Source organism: Verticillium dahliae, genomic scaffold (genome assembly GCF_000150675.1).
Source record: "Verticillium dahliae VdLs.17 supercont1.21 genomic scaffold, whole genome shotgun sequence".
NCBI classification, from domain to species: domain Eukaryota; kingdom Fungi; phylum Ascomycota; class Sordariomycetes; order Glomerellales; family Plectosphaerellaceae; genus Verticillium; species Verticillium dahliae.
Window position 1 is genome coordinate 228,484 of NW_009276924.1, and position 1,057 is coordinate 229,540.

The 1,057-nt window shown below is 61.4% G+C and overlaps 1 protein-coding gene across 1 annotated transcript; it reads right to left on the minus strand.

Annotated features, from left to right (window-relative positions):
• Window positions 1–81: 81 nt before the first annotated feature.
• VDAG_08569 (uncharacterized protein) lies at window positions 82–592 on the minus strand (the record flags this gene model as incomplete). The annotated part of the gene is made up of 2 exons (XM_009652878.1): window positions 82–111; window positions 194–592. The coding sequence occupies 2 exons, from the start codon at window positions 590–592 to the stop codon at window positions 82–84; spliced, it is 429 nt and encodes a 142-aa protein (XP_009651173.1).
• Between the last annotated feature and the right edge of the window lie 465 nt (window positions 593–1,057).

A 1,057-nucleotide genomic window follows, 5' to 3' on the forward strand; every position in this document is an offset into this window, starting at 1 on the left:
GCCTCCCGTTCTCCGCTCCGTCGTGTCTCCCTTCCTCTTCTTCTCTCCCCCGCGTCTTCCCTTTGCCCTTTCTCTTTTTTTCTATTCCCTTTTTCTCTGCCTGGCTGACTCCTCTCGTCCGACAGCCCCCGCGATGTCTCTCTGTCTCCGCCCGCCATGGCGGCGGGGGCCGTCGGTGCGTCGAGCACGCCACGCCACCACCACCACCAGACGAGGCCGACATGGTGGATGAAATGCTCGTCTGTCGGGTCGACGTGCTGGGTCGCCTGAGTATGGAGCCGGACCGCCCCGGGCGCGAGACGGGGGGCGCGTTTCCAGCGGCTCGGGGCGTGCTGGCACTGGGAAGAGCGGTGGGTGGTTTTTCAGTCATGGTGCCCGACTCGAGGATGCTGCCCTGGCCGGTGGGTGATGGGAACTGGGTCAGCTTGAAGTCGGTGGACGCGGACTCGAGGCTGCTCTGGAGATCGTCAAAGCTCACAGAGGGCAAAAAGTCGTAGGCGCCCGTCGAATCTCCGCCGTCTTGAACAGAAGGCCCATTCCCCCCACCGAACGCAAACAAGGGGTGGCCGTTGGTCGTCGAGGTGCTCAGCATTGAGGCGTCGACTCGTGGCTCTTGGAAGGAGTGTGGTTCGTTCGGATTCGAAAGATCCCTGATACTGGAGAAGCACAAAAAAAAGAGGAAGGGTCAGTCAAGGTTCGCGGGAAGGGGCAGCCGTCGATGCAGGCACGGAGGTTGAAAGGGGGGGGAGAGGGGCCCTTGGCATGTCGATGAAGGACAGACGTACTGTTTGGTCGGCGAGAAGCTGGCTGGTCTAGGTCCAGCCGGTGGTCTATACTCCTTGACCATGTGGATTGAGTGCCGCACGGTAGGAGGCAGAGCATGCGGGCGTGGGAAGGTTTCGTTTTCGTTTTCGTCGAGAAGGGTCGGAGGGAGGAGGGTTGGGAAGGGCGGTGCGACAGGCGGTATGGTATGGCGGGCGCCTGTACCAAACTCAGTCCTGTCAGGGAGCTGAGTGCATCCGAAAGGCTAGCTCATTCCGAACACACGAGGATTGGA